The sequence below is a fragment of the Papio anubis genome, chromosome 10, assembly GCF_008728515.1.
Source record: "Papio anubis isolate 15944 chromosome 10, Panubis1.0, whole genome shotgun sequence".
NCBI lineage: Eukaryota > Metazoa > Chordata > Mammalia > Primates > Cercopithecidae > Papio > Papio anubis.
The window spans coordinates 74,220,738-74,241,609 of NC_044985.1; the positions used below are offsets into that span (position 1 = coordinate 74,220,738).

The 20,872-nt window shown below is 38.9% G+C and overlaps 2 protein-coding genes across 7 annotated transcripts in view; one reads left to right on the plus strand and one right to left on the minus strand.

Annotated features, from left to right (window-relative positions):
• Positions 1-3,889, plus strand: part of MFSD6 (major facilitator superfamily domain containing 6) — a 91,869-nt gene extending 87,980 nt beyond the window's left edge. The window contains exons 8-9 of one of the 2 annotated variants that reach the window (XR_004176601.1): positions 1,642-1,793; positions 2,954-3,889. The gene's annotated coding sequence lies outside the window, so the exon portion shown is untranslated. The remainder of the gene's footprint in view (positions 1-1,641; positions 1,794-2,953) is intronic. The other variant, XR_004176602.1, reaches the window with a different exon arrangement.
• The window catches only part of NEMP2 (nuclear envelope integral membrane protein 2), a 74,098-nt gene that overhangs the window by 42,611 nt on the left and 10,615 nt on the right, over positions 1-20,872 (minus strand). For 3 of the 5 annotated variants that reach the window (XM_031651427.1, XM_031651426.1, XM_031651425.1), the window contains exons 3-8: positions 15,301-15,532; positions 15,085-15,157; positions 13,867-13,960; positions 12,637-12,751; positions 10,810-11,035; positions 7,039-7,215 (exon numbers count right to left, since the gene is read on the minus strand). In XM_031651427.1, the coding sequence (XP_031507287.1) occupies positions 7,039-7,215; positions 10,810-11,035; positions 12,637-12,751; positions 13,867-13,960; positions 15,085-15,157; positions 15,301-15,532 (917 nt within the window). Of the gene's footprint in view, positions 1-1,011; positions 5,971-7,038; positions 7,216-10,809; positions 11,036-12,636; positions 12,752-13,866; positions 13,961-15,084; positions 15,158-15,300; positions 15,533-20,872 lie in introns of those variants that run through there. The other 2 variants (XM_003907735.5, XM_017946723.3) reach the window with 2 other exon arrangements.

Genomic DNA, 20,872 nt, shown 5'->3' on the forward strand with positions numbered 1-20,872 from the left:
ACTGTCCAGTAGGACTTACTGGGAAGATGGGAAGTTCTCGATTTACACTGTCCAGTGTGGTAACCATAAGCCATACGTGGCTATTAAACAACTGACGTGGCTAATTTTCTGCGGAATTAGGTTTCTAATTTTAAATAGCCACACGTGGCTCAAGACTACCATATTGGACAGCATGGGTATAAAGGAAGAGATCACCTTTGGGAGATCTCTGGGCCTGTTTCCTCAGCTTCAGTGTGAGAGGTTAGAGCTTAAGATTATGTTAATTCTGTGAAAATGAGGGTATGCTTTGACAGTGACTATACGGAAGAAAGAGGTGATTTTCCATTTGGAAGTTCTTCAGCCCTTTGGAGCATGGAGACAAGACAAAGGCTACTTTTGAAGCCCCAAACCACTCCTGGGCTTGTTTAGAAAGCCTTGAGAATATCTGGCTTAAGGATTCCAAGCCATGGAGCAGCTGGGAGAGAGGCTGGTGCCTAGGTGAAAGGGGGAGTGGTTTGTCAGATCTCAGAAAGTAGTTTACATTATGCCAGGACAAACTGTGGCTTTTTATAAGGCAGTAACTGGAAACTTGCTGATGTCTAACATGGGGGGAAAGTGAGCCAGTCCAGCTAAGTGCCAGTCCAGCTGGGTACCTAACTCTCAACCAGCTGCCATCTGTTTCAGGCAGCTAATATAGGACCACTTGTCCCCCACTGTGGCTCCAGGAAAGTCCCAGTTTTCAGATGGCAACCCAAGGACCTTACAACGTTGGGGTTAGGAGTGTGCACTCTGGAGTCACACTGTTTGCATTTGAGTCCCAGCTCTGCCAGTGAGAACTTACACACACATATAACATCGCTGGGCCTCAGGACCCACCTCTGTAGAACGGAAGTGATTACAGTAGGTATGTTACAGGTTGATGTTTAAAATGAGTTATCTGAGACACAGTGTGTGCTCCATAAATACTGCCATTGTTGTGTAGCAAAGCACTCGGGGCAGGAGGAGTGCTGTCTCATTTCCCCAACCAGGGTCTAGTTCTATTCTTTTATTGCCATTTAAATCTGTAATCATATTCCATTCTCCCAATGTACAGTGCCATACTATACATATTTACCTATGTCTAGTAAGCTGTACAGTAAGGCATTCAATTCCAACATGCATTGTAAACATTAAGTGGTTGGGGATATGAGTTAGTTAAGAGATAAAATTAGACAAAACATAAGTGGAGGAAGATGGAAAAAAATGATGACGATGACAATTCCATAAAGTGCAAAAGTCTGCTGAGAGAGGTTATAAATTCCATAATTTTCATTTTTCTTTTTCTTCTTAGAGGTGTCAACAAAAGTAAACAATTTTATAATCATTTAACAAATTATATACCATACTCTCTCCAATTGTCGGCACAGAATGCCATTCTTCTAAATTGTACACTTATATTTGAAAAAGGTCAGGATTTTTTTTGTTTCTTGAAAAGATCAGTGGCATCTTAGAAAAATAACATGTAGACCAGTGCTACTCAAAGTGTGCTCAAGGACTGGTGCTGTCAAACTACTGCTGGTATGTGACAACATAGAAATTAGACGTTTCAAAATATGTATGGCAAGTTGACATTGTCATGACATGATCATCGTGCTTATATTCTGTATGTCTTTTCTTTTGAAGATTATTTCATTTTTCTAATAATTTAGCGTATCTTACAAAAGTATTACTTGTGATGAACTAGAGGGAAACTGGTCCATCACCCCAGATAATCTGAGAAGCACTGACAAGAGCCACAGACTACAGTGTCCATTGCTGCGGGGCACAAATGACTGGTACGTGTATAACATCAGCAGATGTAGTCACCTCTTGAATGCATTATCCATGGGGTCATTTCCTTAACTTTCTTAAAAACATGGTAATAAAGGAAGTAGAATATGAGCCCTGGAAGCAGACATATGGGGGCTCAAATTCTGATTCTACCACTTTAGCTATATGTGTCCTTCAGCAACTTTCTCCTATCTTCTCTGGGTCTTTCCTCATCTGTAAAATGAAAATACCAAAACATGTCACAGAGTGACCATGAGGTGCAAATTAAGAGGTATCGAAGGCATCTCATGTAGTGCCTGATGGATCTCTAATCAATGTTGGTATTCTTCTCCTTTTCTTTTCAATCGGTTTTTTTTTGGAAAAAGGACCAAATCTAAAAAAAACTTACCCCTCAAATTATTTAAATAATAAAGAGAAGCTGCCCACTAACTGCATCTTCCAAGATTTATCATAGATAAATATAGTATTCATTTCAAATCTCTGGTGACTTATTAAGGTTTCACGTTCAGGGATCATAACAAAAAAATACAGTTACTTTTAAAAGGTAATCCAACACCTAGGCCAGAGAAAGACTAAAGATTTTAACGTATCTGAGTAAAACTATGCCTATCAGAGGGGGTGGAATGTTGGTCAATAATGATTAGAAAAACAGCAGTCACAGAGAGGAAAAAGTTGGCAGGACCTGCATAAAGGAAGGGGTGGTCTTTGTCAACAGACCTGGTATCTCATCCCATTAACAAGGCTAGCCCCATTGGGGTAGGGGGTGGCATCTGCATTAAACTCTTTGGCCTCATGACATTAACCATGTGAATTATATAACAAGCTCCCTTTGTTTTGTTTCAGTTTACCAAGTAGCCTCCTTATTATAATTTGACCCCTTGTAACTGTCTTCTGAGAGAGAATCTGCTGGTCATATCAATTCAAGTGTTTTTATCCTTATGCTAGTTATATTTTTGGTTCTGAATCACTACTTGTACCAACTATATGAATTGGCTAACAGGAGACAAGTCTTATGGTGTAATAACAAAAAGCAGGGTTCTGAGTCAATAAGGCTAACAGTTATACCCAAATAGTTCACTCTTCAATGTCATGCCACCCAGCAGGCTCTCTCAGAAGGCAGCTTGCTCCTGTTGTCACCTGAAAGTACCTCTCTGTCTTCCCGCAGGTGTCTTCAAACTTCCACGGCCATTATGTTGTCTATCTTGCTTTCAGTTGGACAAGAAAATTTAATTTATAAAATTGTACATCTCTAACTCTGGGGAACAGTCACATACAGAATAATGTAAGAGATCATTTGTTTAGTTGGCATCACTTCAGGATCGTAATTCCTCCACATATTTAGATATTTTTATGTCATCCATCATCTATTCCAAACCCTCTTAAAATCGAAATATCTGAAATTTCCAGATCTTTTTTAAAAAGTCATAAATTGAAATATTGTCCTTCATGTCAGATGGACACTACCCTGTAATTCAGCCCTAAGTATTACTGGCAAACCATACAACTAATTCACAAAGCATTTTTTTGTGATATGTAAAATGTGTTTCAAAACTTTTTAAAAGTAACACTTGAATGATACAATTGTTTAAGCATAGCCACCTACACTATATCTCACCCACACATCTGGTGTCAAACAGTCCAACTTGCTAACAACAGTAAGCTTTTGTAGGCATGAAACATAAGCAATAACATAACAAAGGGATCTGTTAGGCTCCATAATTATACACCTATGGTGTGTGAAGCACAAAGTCAACTTCCAACCACCTGTGAAGGGCAGAGCCATTTTATTTAGTGGTCGTTTAAACTGTTCAAAGGACTTTAAAAAGGGAGGAGGAGAGGAGAGAGGAGGTGAGGGAGAAAGAGAAGAGAAGGGAGGAAAGAAAGGAGGGACACATTTCTTACAAGAGTTATCTGTACATTGCTTGATGGGGATTAGAATTGTGATCAGTACTATAATATACCCCCAAATCAAATGAAAACAACATAAATACACTAAAAATATCACAAGTAATGCTTTTAATTGTTTAGCTTCTCACAGTAGTCACAAAGCAGAAACTGACAAACCTATGATTTCTTCTACAAATAAACATGGAAAACAATATCCTGGAGGACTGCTGTTGTTCTTCTCTCTTTGGCTGTTCTTATTGTGATGGTTACACCTGGCTAGCTGCCCATGAAGAGCTGCTTCCTTCCCTCGGCAGTACCTCTTCCCCCTGGCCCAGTGGCTGTCCTGGCTGGGACATACCTGGCAGCCCCAGCAGATTGTTTATGTGTTATTTACTCATACGCATATGTTGTACCACACAAACTGCCTCTTAGGAGATGAACTTGGTGAGCACAGGCACTGATACATCTGATACATTTATATCACCAATAAATATAATTATAAAAAAAACAGATTAAACCATAAGAAAAATGTTCAAACTTCTATTTACTCATAAAATAGTTACCATAAATCTGAATGGGAAATACATCCTTTGGTTCTTTAAAAATCCAAGTCTATATAAAGGCAGATTAACTTTAGTGGATATTACAAAAAAACAAAGTTCCTAGTATGAAAAGATGTCTGGCAAAAACAGACCTGTAAATACTTCAAAGAGGAACTATCATTTGAAAATCAATCTAGAAAGTTCCAGATGGATAGTCATGCTCTTTTTTCATGATTTAGAAAAACTACTAAATTTGGCTCAGGAAAGCAGCAGTGCCAAAATTCTGTCTATCCTTCCCCCATAACCCTTGTCCTGATAAAAAGATTTTTATGATCCCATCACAGGAAAAAAAGCCTGATTTTGATTCTCAGAATCAACTAAGCAACATCTTAACCCTGAGATTGTCTTGCCATGTTCAAATCTTTTCTCAGATCTACGTTTTGGCCTTCTTTCCTCAGGGTCAAAGCTCACAGCCCCTCATTGCACTCTGGAGTTTAATATCATGACTCAAGAAAAAAATTGTTTTGTAAGAAACTGTTATAAACACATATAGTTAAACAATTTTTTAAATGGATCAGTCAATTCAAAATGTCACAAGAAGTTAAATGCCTTCAATTTCAAAATACAAAAAAAAAAAAAGTAATCATAGTATCTAATCCTTATGTATGTATATAAAAATCTTATGTATAAAAAACTTTAAAATGTCTTAAGAAACATTTCCCTTTATCACAGTTAAATAGCAAGTTGGCCATTATTGGAAAATAAAAAGTAAAGCCACCAACATTGTGAGGCCCATGGCTTTGGAAGATGGCTTCTAAGCTTGCACCTGAAGATCTTATCTACCTGAGTCAAAGGATACACCAGGGCTGGATTTCTACCAGTGCTGCATCTCAGTGTGGTCTTGCACAAGTTGTTGAATCTCTCCAGAGCTCAATTCCACCGCCATTAGCACTTTCCAAACATGTGTTCCAAGGAATATTAATCCCATGAAAAAGAGTTCTGTGGTCAAATTAAGCAAGAAACTGCAGCACACACTTTCTCCTCTTTGGGAGATTCACAGTGCACATGAGCATTATGAATGACTCTGAGAGGTACATTAGTTTAACTTTATATCAATCTTAGCTGACCTCAGAATACCTTTACTGACCAACACTCGGTAGTATCCTGTGAGCTGTACTTTGGAAAACACTGGTCCAGCATGTCTCAGGTCTCTTTTAGGACTTATACTGATGAAATATAGGAAGAGTATTGCAGAGTCTTCTGACACAGGTTCAGGGCATTAAGAGCGGATTTAGGGCCCTGGTGTTGACAAAGCACCTGTTCACGCTTATTAGCCCCTTGAAGAACAATGCCATTCCCCTGTTCCTAATGAAAGCCTTCATTCAAGGAAGGTGGTAGTGGCTGTCACAGAATCTTGGTATCCACCTACAGTACAGTAAATAGCAGAACTCACCAAGAATGTTAAGTTATCTTCAAAATGGGTTAGTTTTCCTTTCCAGAATGACTTGTTTTTCTCCACAGCAAATGTTTTTGCCACTGTTCACTAGAACAGTTCTGCCTAACTTTAATAGAATCCCTACCCTTTGCCCACTTCCTTGTCCAGAATGAAGTCAACTTGAAGGTCGCATGTCAGGCAGTACTTGGGTTAAAGAGCTGCTCTTCCAAGAAGGCACCCCCAAGGCCATACTGCTCTTCATGCAGACTGATTTCTTCAGGTGACAAGTGGCTTCCTCCAAGAACAAAGTCTGCAAATCTAATAAGTTTTTTGTTTTAAATAAAGTTAATGTTATCTCAGGAAGGTTTATTTGAAAGATAACATGTTCCCTTGCTATTTATCCCCTTTAATTAAATTTGACTTTGCATCAATAGAGGGTGGTATTTACCCAGTGGGTGTAAAATGGGAATGGCTTATGTGATCCCTCTAAAGACAGCTATTCATGGAAAGGGCAGAGAAGCAGGGCAGATGTATAAGCATTACGTGAGCCAAATGTACCCACTCCTGTTTTCTGATTCCTTCTTGTCTCAATTTTTTATTAGTTTGAATTTATTATTATTCATTATTTTATGTCAAATGCTTTCCCCCTTCCATCTTTAATTTGAGGGCACTGTTATTTGGATAAAGTCATGAGGAAGAGAAAGCAATAAGGAAAAATGTTGGGACAGACGTCTTTCTTAGTGAACTTTAAAAATGATTTTCCAGCTGGGCGTGGTGGCTCACGCCTGTAATCTCAGCACTCTGGGAGGCCAAGGCAGATGGATCACAAGGTCAGGAGTTAAGAGACCAGCCTGACCAACATGGTGAAACCCCATCTCTACTGAAAATACAAAAATTAGCCGGGCATGGTGGCGTGCGCCTTGTAATCCCAGCTACTCAGAAGGCTGAGGCAGGAGAATGGCATGAACCCGGGAGGCGGAGGTTGCAGTGAGCTGAGATAGCACCATTGCACTCCAGCCTGGGCGAAAGAGCAAGACTCCGTCTAAAGAAAAAAACAAAACAAAACAAAACAAAAAAAAGATGTTCCCCACCAATAGAATGAGAAGCAGGTCACTCATCCTATTCCACCTTCCCTTCCCTATAAACATAAGGAAGTTATGTTTATAGCCTTCCCTATAAAACATCAGATAAATATTTATTCTGACATCAGCAGTTCTACTGTGCAAAGTCACAGCACTGAGAAAAGGGACCTCTGACAACTTCCACATCATCTGTTATCCAAGAAAGTAGTCTATTTTCACCCTGAAGTGCCTGTACCAAACCATCATATTATTTTTAAAATCATTCTCAACTAAACTATGGTCCGAGCAGCAGAGTAGGACTTACTTTCTAGGAGCGTGGAGTCTGGAGACCACCAGCCACGAGGGGAAGTCGGGTTTTCGGCAGGCCCGGCGCAGCTCCTCCAGAGCGCTGTTCGTTTCAGCATCAGCTTGCTCCCTATACTCATCTTCTGTAAGATACTTCACCACCAGCTCTTTCGATGTAAACCACTGCTTTATTTTCCTAAAACGTAGCATGTGGTTGCAGGATTACTGCCTAATTCAATCCTTAAGATTTACAAAAATACATTTCTTAGATTGTAACAGTAATAATACTTCTTAACTTCCTCCATATCATATCTATATTTTTTTTATTGCTGTTATCATTACTGAGGTATAGAGAACATGCAGTTTGGGCCTAATAGTACATTTTCCCATTTCCTGAACTATCATAAATAATGTCCTAAGGCATTTGAGAATTAATTTCTGATACAGATGTTAATTGTATTTTTCTTCCTCGGTGATTTCTAATCACACAGGCAATTAAAAGCCTGTTTTTTTTTTGTTTTTTGTTTTTTTGTTTTTTTAATGCTTGGCTTGTTTATTTTATTAGGCACTAACAGAAGCAAGCTTTTGAGATGTCCTTTTATGCAGACCCTCTAGAACATTGACCATTTACTCTCCACACCAAGAACCTGGGAGGATTTGTGGGATATCACTTCCACCTAGTGGTGGTGATTCTGACTAATCCTAGAGAGAAAGAGCAAATATTGTACAAAATTTATAGTAATTCTTCCTTTATTACATGACAAGCAGATCATGAGTAGAACTTTCTTTTTCCAACCAAGAAAATCCTAAATCTCATAAAATGTAGGGACCTAAAAATTTAGGAATCTAAGAATCTCATAAAAATAGTAACAATAATAAGGTTTTAAAAACTTTTATTTATTTATTTTATTTTATTTTTTTGAGACAGAGTCTCACTCTGTCACTCAGGCTGGAGTGCCGTGGCGCAATCTAGGCTCACTGCAACCTCTGCCTCTGGGATTCAAGCAATTCTCCTGCCTCACCCTCCTGAGTAGCTGGGATTACAGACGCATGCCACCACACCCGGCTAATGTATTTTTTAGTAGAGACGGGGTTTCACCATGTTGGTTAGGCTGGTCTCAAACTCTTGACCTCATGATCCACCCACCTTGGCCTCCCAAAGTGCTGGGATTACAGGCGTGAGCCACCGTGCCTGGCCTAAAGCATTTGTTTTATTTATAATGAGTTTTAAAAAATATTTTGGGGTGATTTTAAATTTAACCTGAGATTTCCAAATATAAATGAACATCAGAATTATTTGAATATTATATTTATATAATATATATTTCTCTCTATATATATTTTTTTTCTTGAGGGTTGGGACTGAATAAATCTATTATCTTTTAAAGATCTCACAGTTGATGAGCTAGATCAAGGAACCAGTGACATAATTTCCTTCTCCTTTTCTGAATACCTGTGCATGGTTTCCCTGGAGGAAAAACCCTGGAAGCTGAGCCAGAAGACCTGGACACAGTCCTGGCTTTGAGGTTTATTCACTATACGATCTTGGGGAATTCCTTAACAGTTCAGAGCCTCACTTTGGTCATACGAAAAAAATAAAAATAAAAGCAATAATATCTACTTCATTTACTTCATAGGTCACTGTACAGGTTAAATGAGATATTTTGTGTAGGGTGCTTAGCACTGTAAGTGGCCTATAGTAGGTGTTCAATAAGGATAATCAAAAGAGTAGTTACCATATACTATTAAAAGTAAACAGCTCTTTGCAACGAGAAAGTAGTATACAAAATCAAGGTATTATTTCTCTGTTGTGTTATTTAACCTGTAAGTTCCTGTTTCATTCCCTAGTTCTTTATATAACTACTCACTAGCAAAATTTTAAGTTGAGGAAGTTATAGTACATTTTGATTATTATAGAACACAGCTAGTGCACAACAGAACCATTGTGCAGAACACACTTTGCTCTTGGCAGGGAGTTGGAGGGTTAAAGAGAAGGAAGAAGGAACTTTATCCTGAGTTCCTCAGGCCACAAGCCTGGCAAAGGGCCAGGGACCTGGAAGATGTTGGGGGGCCAGCCTTACTGATAGAAAACTGGTGTTCCCATTCACTGTCTGCCTCGGGCAGATGGGGCAAAGAGAGACCCAGTCAGCATCAACCCTCCAACCCTGCCCTGCTGCCTTTCAGCCCCACCAGCATCTTCTGTGTGGGCCCCCTGTCCTGTCACTGGTGCAATTTTAACCCTGTGATATTGCCACACGCACACACAGTCACCAGTTCCATAAACTACCAGTCACCATAGTGTCCTTCCTCACAGCTAATTTTACCTCTTGAACATTTATTCCCTCCCTCTTCTAGCCTTGGTCTCATGGTCCTACCCTAGGCCCTCATCATCTCTCGCCTGGACCACTGTGATGTCTGATAACTGTTCTCCTGCCACAGGGACCTCCCCTTTGTATCCACCTGCTGTGCCAGAAGACAGATGGGCCACATCCCACGGGCCAATGAGTATTTATGGTCTCTGCTGTGATTTTTGTTTGTCCAATGTATTTTTATTTTTAATTATTTTTATTTTTAAATGCCAACATTTTAAAATGCTAAGATTTCACATTCTAATCGTAATTCCCACTTCCAATTTTTCTAGAAAACCAGCAGATCTGGCAATACAGGACTCATATTCCCACACGAGAGCAATCAGCTCAAGCTGAGTGTTAACTGCCCCACTTTCAATGAGGTTGCTTTGCAGAATTTCCCACACTCCTCCTGGTTACTGCTGCCTTACCCCTGCTCAGCATCACTCACCATAGTATCTGCCTGGGTCCTAAGCAACTGGTTTGATAACTGCTATACAGGCAACAGTCAGAGGACTAACTAAAATGTCTCACGGTTAAACCCCACTGTGTACAGGACTGGACTAGATTGCTTAGCATGGCTGCCATGCATCTGGCCCATGCCCACCTTGTTTGCTGCACTGACAACACTGCGTGCCTCCTGATGGTACCAAACTGGGCTTTCTATCAGGAAAGCCCTCCGTGGTTATTCATCTGGTTATTTTAATTCATTCTTTAAGATTCAGCATAGTAATATCTCCTCCAGGAAAGCTCTCCTGGCTTTCTCTATATACCCTTGGTCCCTGGGCAAGTCTCTATTTTAATACTTAAAAGAGATAGAAATGTATGCTGATGTCTAGCAAGTATACCTCAAGGGCAAGAACCATCCCCATCTGTGCACCTGACGTGAAAACAGCTGCTCAGACTCAATGACTGAGGAGAAACATAACAAAGCTGTGACAATAGAGGTTACTTCATTTTTCTTTTTATACTTCAAAGGCCGTAAGCCTTAACTTAAAACCTAAGAGAAAAGAAAGTTCTAAATGCAAATAATACCTTTCAATCATTTATGATTCATTTCTGTTTCCTAATTTGTATCTCATAAGGACAGCTGATACCACTAAAGTAGTCTTTGGCTCTAATTAAAGAAAATGTTGAATAAAAGAAGATATTTTAGGTAACCCAGAGTCCAAGTACTTCTGTCACTGACTCTAGTGAATTCTGAGTGAGCTCTAATTACCTGGTAATTGGTGGTACAGCTCTGAACGATTAATGAAGACTAGCCATGAAGATAGGATCAGACGCTTGGAGCTCTCTTCCCCCTCCACCCCCAATCTTGCTCAGAATGAAATCTCCAGATCAAATGTAATTTTGAGATTAACATGATGTGTGCAAAAACTCTCCCAAATAATAAAACCAGAGCTCAAAATGTCAAATTTGCTGGGGGGAAAAATAATACATACCACCTCATATAACTGAATGCTCTCAGCGGGTAGTGCAGACTCCAGGAGGACATGAGGAGGATTATGGCTGCATAGGCAAACTGAGGCACGGCCACACCAGCATAGACCAGAACCAGGGAGAGGAGTCGTAGTGTCCACATCAGAAGACTTCTGCTCCTGTCATCTGCAAGGGGCCCATGCTTGTAACAAACAACAAAGCTGAAAAATCCAACTATCAAGACATAGCCTGGAAAAGTGGAAGAGGTAAAATAATACAAATTTGAATTTGAGACATTATGTGAAAAAGCTGGCAGAGCCTTGACTTAAAGGTAAAAACTATTAGAGAACCTTAATTTTTGTTTTTTTTTTTTTCCCCACAAGTAAGGTTGAAAAATGTACATAGGGTGTTATTCCTTCCATATGAGATACTAGGCTGACTTTCGCAATAATTTGGGATGTACACTCATTATGATGATGATATATAAGTATGTCTGTATTTTAGTCCAGCATCTTCGCTGGATTAAAATGTTATCATGGTTACTTTGGCCAGGAAGAAGTCATAGTTGTATGTGACCACTGGCTACAAACCCTATTTTTTATTTTTACCTTCTAGTCATAAAAGGAAAAGGTAATTTTACAGTGGAGGGAGTCATCCTCTGAATCCAAATGTTCAGTCTCATCATTACGATGGTGAGACTATAAGCTATGCTGTGTCTCTGGGTATGATCCAAGGTGAAGTGCCCATCACCTCTTAGGTATTCTATCTTAAGTGTTTAATTTATATCTAACCAAGCCTTGAGGTCTAATTTCCAGTTTACAGAAAATACGCAGAAGAGAAGAACATGTTAAATTCTACCATAAAGGGGTCATCAGATAAATATAAAAGGTAGACATTCTATAGGACAAGCTTGGTCTCTTTAGCATATCACTATGATGAAAAAAAAACTGCTATGGATTAAAAGCAATTTACAGGACAAAACAGATACTAAATGTGGTTCTGGACCATATCCTAGTTTATATAAGCCATCAAGAATGGGAAATTTTATCATGGCCTGGGTAATAGATGATTTTATGTAATTATTTTTCAGATAATAATTAACAGATTATATAGGAAAAGGCTCTTGTTTTTTAGAGATGAATAGTGCAGTATTCAGGGGAGCATACCATGATATCTGTAATTTAAAAGAAGCACAAAAAGAAGAATGAGCTAAAAAATACACAGTTTTCAAGTAAAACAAAAAACTTAATTGCTTTTCTTTTGAGGGAAGTGAACTTATGTGAGAAATTTGGTGCTAAAGGTACGGAGAAAATTCATTCTCTCATTGTCCATTATTTTCTCGTTAAAATAAACAATAAAAACATTTATTTTGTAACGAAAAACAAGGAAAATAAATGGTTTCTTAGCCTCTCTGTTTCTGAAAAGTCAAGTTTTCATTAGTCGTTTATATTTAGGATTTCTCACCTTTCCTACTGAATACTTGAGAGAAAGAAATAAACAGTCGCTTTTCAGAGAAGCTTTTACATTACAAGTTAGATGTGGTTAGAGCTTAACCACAATTCAGAAGCATGTGCATTCAAAAGGGACAAACACTTTTTTTTCCTCTTTTGATCATTACTATAGAAAACTAAGAAACATGTCATAGGGAAATCATCTAAAATGAGATCTAAATGAACTGAAATCACCAACAATGGGAATAAAATAAACAAAATATTATTTTTTAGTAGCACCTTTCCTTAGTTCAAAATGAAAATTTAGATGTTGGAGAGAAACATCTATCAAAAGAAGGCCTCTAGTTGTACATCTCAGTTTTACCAATCACAGAGCGTATTGCTTTTCTATTTACCTACCTAATACATATATCCTGTTTTCATACCACAGCCACTTCAGATCTTCCATCAACTGGCACACAACATAAACTGAAGCAAACCAACAACCAACCATTAGAGCCCAAAAGGTGCTATACTGTGTGTGGAAGAAAATAAATGACACATTTTTTTGTTCATTCACTCTCATAAAAATAAAAGCAAACAAATAAACCTTTTGTATTAGAAACTCCTACATCAAACTGAATTGAAGTCAATTTAAGAAACTCCCTAGGGTCTTAAGGTGTGGTCCACAAGTCAGCAACACCAGCATCACATGGAGCTTGCTGGGTTGACAGAGTCCTAGGCCCCACCGCAGACTGCTGAATCAGAACCTGCATTTCAACAAGATTCCCACGTGGCTTGCATGTACACTGAAGTTGGAGAAGCACTGTTATAAAGAATAAATTTATCTCAAAATAATGCTGGTGTTGTAAACTTTAATCAGTGTAACTGCAACACCACCATCCTGAATTATTTATTTATCCCCAACTAAGTTCAGTGCGTTATTTTATTGAAGGTCTGGCTGGGCACGGTGGCTCACGCCTGTAATTGCAGCACTTTGGGAGGCCAAGGCAGGCAGATCGCCAGAGCTCAGCAGTTCAATACCAGCCTGGGCAACATGGTGAAACCCTGTCTCTACAAAAAATACAAAAATTAGCTGGGCATGGTGGTGTGTGCCTGTAGTCCCAGCTACTTGGCAGGCTGAGGTGGGAGGCAGAGGCTACAGTGAGCCAAGATCATGCCACTAAACTCCAGCCTGGGCAACAGAGCAAGACTGTCTCAAAAAAAAAAATAAACAAATAAAAATAAAGGAAGATGGTGGATTGGGGAACTAATAATAATAAAGAAATTCTCAGATGTAGCAGTGCTGTTATTCAAGGCCCCAATGGTTCAGCATCATGAGATTCCCAGCTCTATAAAGATAATAGAAATTTTCACTCAATATAGAAATAGCTTCCTATTACTCAATAAAAACACATTACCTAGAAAGCAAAATGGTCTCAAAAAAAGTAGCACCAAAACTTAATACTACATATAGTAATCAATAAAATCAGGAACATCAGAAAAAGATACATTTTAGAGCCAGTTTACATAATGAAGAAACATAGTTTAAATTAGAACCTATCATAATGTGAATTAATTTTGATTAATTTTTCATGTCTGTAAGATCATGATTTCCATTTTTTACTCATTTACACATAGTGTGCCTACCTTCGGAATGAATCGTTTCACCAACAGCAAGACAAAGACTAATGTCATTAGAACACCTAGCACAGTTCCCGAAGAGTAATAGAAAGTAGGGCTTCTGTCAAGATAAGCAGATACAAGCCATTTAAATGCCAAACAGCACTTTGAGTATGAAAAGCATGTTTAACCTGGCAACGTCGGTCATAAATAATACTAAGAACAAAAAACTCAGATGGCAGCTCTCCTTATATCCTATACTCTTAAAAAACAAAATGGGTACTTGAAATTCATGGTAAGTTGCTTGCCACTAACGCAAACCAGAATGTCTGAGTTATTTTTCATATTCAGGATCTGATCAGACAATAATTACTAAATACCTATCATGTAGCAGGCACTTGTCCAGGTTTTAGAAAGGAGAAAATTAAGGCACCAAGAAGTTAAAAAATCTTCCCTAAGTCAGTATCTGCTCACCGGAGGATTAGGGATTACAACCCAGCTCCTCGGAGTCCAGGCTTTGTTCTGCATGCTATGTATGCATCATCTGGCTTATAAAGTTCATGGATGACATTAAACACACTTGGTAACACTATAAGGAAAAGCTTCAAAATGAACAATGTTAAGAACAGCTGACGAGTATTGGGTACTAACCTAGAATCCACAAGCTAAGAATAAAATATTGAAAAAAGATTTCTTTCTCATGAGAGAATTCCAAGAAACAAAACATCAGAATAATATGTTTCTCAGATGAGAATATGTCATTAATAAAAAAGAAAATGATAATACGTTTCTCTAAGAGTCAGATATTTGCTATATTCAGCCTTCTGTATCAGGGCCATAAATCTAGGAGGCGGCTCTAATGTAATAGAGCAAGGTGTGTGGACCAGAAAACCAGGGAACAAATCTCCAGCCCTGATAAGAACTAATAGTGTGATGAAGGATGTTGCTTTTCTCATCTATAAAATGAGAACAATAATACAGAGCTTGCATAGTTATTATCAGGATCTAATAAAATATGTTAATACATAAAATATGTGAAAGCACTTTGTAACATATACATATCACGCTATGCAAATAACTGTTACTGTTTTCAAAGGCCTTTTCAACACCATCTTCAGACCTATTTGCAAAACCTAAAGTATGCACTACAAATGCACAATAATGTGAAAATACTTAGCATGTGGTCAAAAATGATCTAAACCTCTTTTCATTCACAAAGTTAAAAATATAAAAAGGAATACTTACTGACTCAGGGTCTCTGCATAAAAGGAAAGAAAAACTCCTGCCACAAACACAAGGAAGAGTTTGAAATCCATGACTGGAGTAAAAAAGACACACAAACACATAACAAAAAGATTTTTTATCAATGTAATGTTGGTAAAAGGAAAAAAGTCAATTTATTGAAAAGTTACTCCAGAAAAACTGAATCCAGAAAGTCAAGTATAATAAAATTGGACTTACTGTTTCGATTCACATGTATCATATAGTTAAATATCTTCCTGACAGGCTCCACAGAAAAGCACACAGTCTCTCCATATGGATTGATGATTATGGTTATTTCATTAGATTCTTTTGGTATCCAAAAGTTATGAATCACACATTTGATAAAAGATAAAATGGTTTCTGGATATTGGCAATTATGTCTTTCTGTGATATATACAATTCTGAACAGGCCGGAACTGGTAATTTTCACCTGTAAAACAAGAACAAACAAATCCATAAACAGAATAACTTCTCTTTGTTGTTGTTTTGGAGATAGGGTCTCTCTCTGTTGCCCAGAATGGAGTGCAATGGCAGGATCTCTGCTCGCTGCAACCTGTACCTCTAGGGCTCAGGTGACCCTCCCACCTCAGCCTCCCAAGTAGCTGGGACCAGAGGCACATGCCACCTGCCCAGCTAATTTCTGTATTTTTTATAGAGATGGGTTTTCGCCATGTTGCCCAGGCTGGTCTCGAACTCCTAGGCTCAAGCTATTTGCCTGCTTCAGCCTCCCAAAGTGCTGGGATTACAGGCGTGAGCCACTGCGTCCGGCCAAAACTTCTTATAAGCTTCTTAAAAACAAGAGCAAAGGAGTAAAGAGAACTCAAGGTCAGCTGAGTAAAGAATACTCAAGTGCTAAGGGTAGCGTTCTATGTTCTGATCCCAGAGGTAGAATCAACAGATTTGTATTTAGTCCAAACACACACTGAACCACAGACATTATTGAAAGTGAATGCTTCTCCCCACAAGCTGTGGCTGATTTAAGTCCCTCTTCTAGCAAGTTATTGTGGCCAAGAGACATTAAAAAGGATGAGAAGAATGTACAGGCATACCCATTTTATTGTTTTACTACACTGTGCTTTGCAGACAGTGCATTTCTTACAAATGAAAGGTTTGTGGCAACTCTGTCGGGCAAGTCTACTGGCACCATTTTTTCAACAGCATGTGCTCACTTCATTTCTTTGTGTCAGCATGTTTCAGCAATAAACTGTTTCTTAAATTAAGGTATGTAGGGTTTTTTTTAAAGATATAATGCTATTGCACCCTTAACAGACTAACAGTATAGTGTAAACATAACTTTTATAGGTACTAGGAAACCAAAAAATTTGTGTGACTTGCTTTATGGGGTATTTGTTTTATTGCAGTGTTCTGGAACCAAACCCACAGTCACATTATCTCTGAAGTATGCCTGTGATCGGGTGGCAAAATATGTAAGTAGGCATGGTTTGAAAATAGGGTTTATATCTACACCATTTTCTACTGTGATTAAGAAAAAGCACTTCCTTTCTCTGGATCAGCTGAGCATCTGTAATTCATGCTTCTCTCACCATGCCTACTGAAGGACAAGATCCCAACCTCAGGTCCTATTCACATCATACAACCAAGCACTGGCTACAAGCCGATGGTGACAACCCAGTGGTCATTAAATGACAATTTTGCTGCTGCCTTTGTCCATTCTTCTCTCTATTCTTCTTCTTTTTCTAAGAGTAGGGCAACCTGAAAGGGGAGTAAGAGCACCAGCTCTGAATCTCAGTCATCAGGCAGTATCACCCACTATCTATCTACCAACCCCCACATTTCTCTTTGACTTTGGCTCCTGGCTCCTGGCTCACTGTTGCTCTCTCTCCAATACTATTTCCTGTCATTCTTCTTAGGTATTTCAGTGTATACAATATACACACCAATCCTTCCAATATCCTGGCCTCTCAGTTCCTGGGATTCCTTTCCTCTTATGCTCTTGTCCTCCCTACCTCAGCTCATCACTCCATGGCCATACCCCGGACCTTGTCAGTACCAGACTGCAGCCCCTCCATACATCTTGTTTCATGCATCTCACTGTGTGACCACCATCTCCTATCTTTCCAGTGTACCCATCTAGTGCCCCAACCCCACCAAGGATCTGAACATCCTTCTCTTCTCCTGCTCCTTACCCTCTTAATATCCTCAATCTCTTTTTAGCCAGCTAAACCCTATGATCAATTATTACACACCATTCCCTGGCACATACCCTTGACTCCTTTGCACCCCTCTTGCTTTGTCATGCTCACTTACAAAATTCAACTCTCCACCATTCTACTCCTGCATTTGCATCACCAGTGTGCTGCAGAAATGCACACTGGTCTCACTTCAAATCCATGACTGTGAACTCAGAGAGGGACATGAAAGCTGCAGTCATTCATACCACATATTACTATTCATTCATTCTTCTACCCTCTGCAATAAAGGATTTCACAACTTCTTCCTCAATACTCAACAACTCCTCCCCATCCTCTTCTCAGCTGTTGATCCTTCCTACTTCACTGAAAATGGAAGAAATCAGAAGTGAATGTCCACCAGCTCCTATCTGCAAAGTCCCCTACCTGTCAGCACCTGCAGGCACATGCTCCGCTTCCTGCCTGTGGGGAGGAAATTTCTTCCAGAGGAAATTTGCAGGCTCCATAAAGGCAAGTCCCGACTTGGGCATGGGATCCTATCCACGTTTGCCTACTCAAGGACATCCCAGCAGCACTTCTTCCCTCTCTACGAGATCATTTCTCTCAGCATACATTTAAAAATGAAAAAACAACCTTCTGTGGACTCCACTTTTCCCTCCAGCTACCACCCATTTCTTTGCTTCTTGTTGCAATAAAATTCCTTTAAAAAGCTGCCTGTGCCTGCAGTCTCTAGTTCCTCTCCTTCCATTCTCACTTCAATCAGGATTTCATTCCCAAAAGGCTGCCCTGACAAGGTCACTGGTGCTTCCATGTTGCTAACTGAAATGCCCAATTAATTCTCAGTCATCTTATTTGACCTGTCAACAGCACTTGGCACTGCTGGTTATTCCCTCCTCCTCATTACACTTCTCCCCAGGGCTTCCAGGACATCTTCTTCACTGTCGCTCCTTGTGTTTCTCCTCTGCTGGCTCCTTCCTTCTCCCTGAACTCTTAATATAAGACTGACCCAGGCTTAGCCACTGGTCCTCTTCTCTTCTCCATCTAAACTCACTCGATTTCATGGCTTTAGACACCATCTATATAAATATGCACCGCTAATTACTTTTGCAAAAAAAAGACACAGGAAAGATATACCAGAAACTCCTTAAACTGATTGTCTACAAGGGTTGGATAGGAATTAATAGAGGGAGGAGGGAAAGTGACACTTCTCTGAAAATACCTTTGTATAGAGTTTTAACTTTTAAGCTGTATTAATGTTGTAGATACTCATAAATAATGACAATAACACAGACATAAAGATGGAAACAACAGACAACTGAGGGCTTCAAAAGGTGGTTGGGAGAGAGAGGAGCAAGGGTTGAAAAATCTACTGATTGGGTACTATGGTCACTATTTAGGGGATGGGTTCAGTAGAGCCCAAACCCTAGCATTACACAATATATCCATGTGACAAACCTGTACATGTACCCCCAAATCTAAAAAATTAAAAATTAAAAAGGTTTTTTAAAAAAATTAAAAACAAAATCTCATTTAAAAAACCCACTATGATCTTTTCTGGGAATAAAAAGGTAAACAAAACTTGTAAACCAAAAATAAAATTTTAACACCCCCTACCCTGCCAACCATCTGAATGAAACCCTCTTCTCAGCCAGGGCACTCCAAAGTTAACCTGAAAAATTGGTTCAGGCTATGCCAGGAAGCAGGGGTTGGACATGCCTCATTATGCCCTCCTCCATTTTGGAATTCAGGAAAAACCAACCAGTATTTAATATCAATACAGACCTTAAGTCTGATAAGAAGCACTTATAATCTATTCTCTCTGAAGCCTGCTACCTGGAGGCTTCATCTCCACGATAAAACTTTGGTCTCCACAATTACTTATGATAACCCAGACATTCCTTTCTATTGATAATAACTCTTTCAACCAATTGCCAATCAGAAAATTTTAAAATCTACCTATAACCTGGAACACTGCACCCCTCTCTGCTTCCAGTTGTCCCACCTTTCTCGACCTAACTAATGTATACCTTAAATGTATTTGATTAATGTCTCATATCTCCCTAAAATGTGTAAAACCAAGCTGTGCCCTGACCATCTTGGGCACATGTTCTTAGAATCTGAGGGATGTGTCACAGGCCACTGGTCACTCATATTTGGCTCAGAATAAATCTCTTCAAATATTTTATAGAGTGACTTTTTGTCAACAAACTAAAAAAATAAAAATAAAAATGATAAAATTGACCAGGATGGGTGAAAACCCTGAAATTGAAACAAATAAAAACAAACTATATTTTGAATGAATAGTATAACCATACTGAAGTGGGAGTGGACTGGGATGAATTAACCTAAAATACACAACCTCAGAAAAAGATTTAAAAAAAAAACACTATAAATAAATATTGAACTCCTGTTATTAGGTTTGTGTTTTGCAATGGTGTGACTTTGCAATTCTGAAACTACTTTTAGTGTATTCTGGGATTAGGCAAATAAATAAATATATTTGAGGAAACGGGAATCAAGTTTCTCATTATCAGACAAGGGAATTACAAATACGAAAACTGGAAAACTAGCATGAATCCTGTGGTATTGGAGATCTCAGAACTCACAGTTTCTAATAGGTAGATACAGATGTATGTGCAGGTGTATGGGTGTGTATGTGTGTGTACACACATGACGATATGCAATGAACACACCTAATGTTGACTGTTCCTTGGAAAAAATGTATGATTCCAGAGCTGAGTCTATGATATTACACAAGTCTAGAACATCTTGTTTGTTAGAAAGTAAAGTAGTGCTTAAAAATGCTAGGCACGTGGCAGAAGGACACAGGAGCTAGTTGAAGGGGCTCTGACTGGTTAAATCCAGGACAATTTGAGTATCAAAATAAATAATGAGAGTAATGGATTGTAGTTTCCTGAAATAATTGGCAATGTGTGAGACTACATGGATATAAATAAATGGGAGGAGGAAAATCTCTTCCTTATAGTAGAATGCCAATGAATGTAAATGGAATAATGATGTCAGGCACAGCGGCTTGCGCCTATAATCCCAGCACTCTGGGAGGCTGAGGCAGGCAGATCGCTTGAGTCCAGCAGTTCAGTAGACTCATGGGCAACATGGCAAAACCCCGTCTCTACTAAAACTACAAAAAAAAAAAAAAAGGCCAGGTGTGGCAGTGCACACCTTTCAAGTAGTCCCAGCTACTTGAGAGGCTGAGGTGGGAGAATCACCTGAGCCCGGGAGGTTGAGGCTGCAGTGAACCAAGATTGCACCAATGCACTTCAGTTTGGGCAACTGGAGTGAGTCCCAGTCTCAAAAAAAAAAAAAAAAAAAAAAAAGAATGGATATAGAAAAATCAACATTTGATAAACATCATCATGATTCTTGATTCAGTAAAGCATCATCAATGAATGATAAACTAAGGGAAGAAAGTTTGATGAGGAAGAGGTTATCTACACAGTCTCAAATTATCACCTCAAAATATTCATTAAAGGGAAGAAAATACTAATTTTAGTGGAAGAACCTGACAAACACTACCTTAACCATGTGATCAAAGTAGTGCATATTATCAGCAATGGCATCAATCGACATCAAATGCTTGCTGATACAATGTTCCAGCT